Raw genomic sequence first — 1,338 nt, forward strand, 5'->3', positions numbered from 1 at the left:
AACATTGTTGGTGTATGATGAGGTCACTGAACACTTGTCAGAAGCTTGTGACCACATTGGAGAACAATGTCAGAACATGGCACCATCCTAGAATTGGTGTAGGAGATGTCTGCTCACCTTCTGGTGTTTCTTCTCCTTCTCTATCCTGTCCATCCTCTCCAGTCTCAGTCTGTCCAGTTCCAGTCTCAGCTCTTCCATCTCTGGGTTGATGTTGTTTCTACTGACCAGGACTTCCAGGATCTCCAGGACCCGCACCACTTTGGGCATCAGCCTGCCTATGGCCTCGCAGCCATACTGGTCAATGACTCTCTCAAACTCCTGGCCCACCGCAGAGGCGATGTCATACACATCCATGACAGTAAGCTCGGCCACATTCTTCTCCAGGGCTGACATCCCCTCCATAGTTTCTTTCCTCCTCCCAACCTCCTTCCTGCCCTCAACACAACCTCCTCCTGCTGCTGCTGGATAGCCGGGGGAAGGGCGATGTGCTCCTGCAGCAAGCGCTCAGATCATGTGCGGGATCTCATATAACATGCCCGGACTACATAGTCACCGGAGCTGCAGCCTGCACCGGCCTTCTAATCAGGGCAGGAAAGCTGCCAACCAACTCTATGCGACCAACACGCGATCTGGATACATGACACCAGAGGGCGCTACTGCGCATGTCCAGCCTGGCATCTCCATTAACCCATTCACAGATAAAACATGAGCACAGCGCTAGGGTTGAATTGGATTCCACTTACATTGTGATTAGGTCAATAAATCATTTCAAAATAATATTTATACATTATATGGAATATTAGTTAATATCTCCAAGCAGCTAAATACATATATGAGAATTGTTTTACCTGTCAAAGGATCTGTAATCCTATTTATCCAATGGTGTGATCCCAGGTCCTGAGCTCAAACAAGTTTGATCCAATTATCTCAATCAATGTCTTAATTGATTATTAAACTTGGTATGTGTCAATTCAATTCCACATAATTTATTTGCAACCTAAATCCAGAAACAAAAGTTATTATTTAACAAATGCTTAGTTGTTCTCTAATAATAACATTTTTATTATTTTTCAATCTAAACGTGCGTGTATTTATTTGTCAGATCTGCAGAAAATTCTAAAAATCCTAAATGCAGACTGAAGAGAATCAGGATAAAAGCTTTGGATTTTATTGGCTGAGCTGTGATTGATATTTACATTCAGTATTTCTTTTTTAAAAGATCTTAATTAGCAAGAAAAACAAGCACAATGCCAATATGTAAGCTGATATGAAAAGATCCATTATATTTTAGAAACAAGTAAGATAACAGGCTTGGAAGCCCAGAAAATGATCTGTGAT

The 1,338-nt window shown here is 42.1% G+C and overlaps 1 protein-coding gene across 2 annotated transcripts in view; it reads right to left on the reverse strand.

Moving 5' to 3' along the window:
• The window catches only part of RILPL1 (Rab interacting lysosomal protein like 1), a gene marked incomplete in the record, with an annotated part of 16,776 nt that extends 16,135 nt beyond the window's left edge, over positions 1-641 (reverse strand). Inside the window, 1 exon segment of one of the 2 annotated variants that reach the window (XM_072415827.1) lies at positions 118-639. In XM_072415827.1, coding sequence (XP_072271928.1) covers positions 118-402 — 285 coding nt within the window. 2 annotated transcript variants of the gene reach the window in all.
• Between the last annotated feature and the right edge of the window lie 697 nt (positions 642-1,338).

Source organism: Pyxicephalus adspersus, chromosome 6 (genome assembly GCF_032062135.1).
Source record: "Pyxicephalus adspersus chromosome 6, UCB_Pads_2.0, whole genome shotgun sequence".
NCBI classification, from domain to species: Eukaryota; Metazoa; Chordata; class Amphibia; order Anura; family Pyxicephalidae; genus Pyxicephalus; species Pyxicephalus adspersus.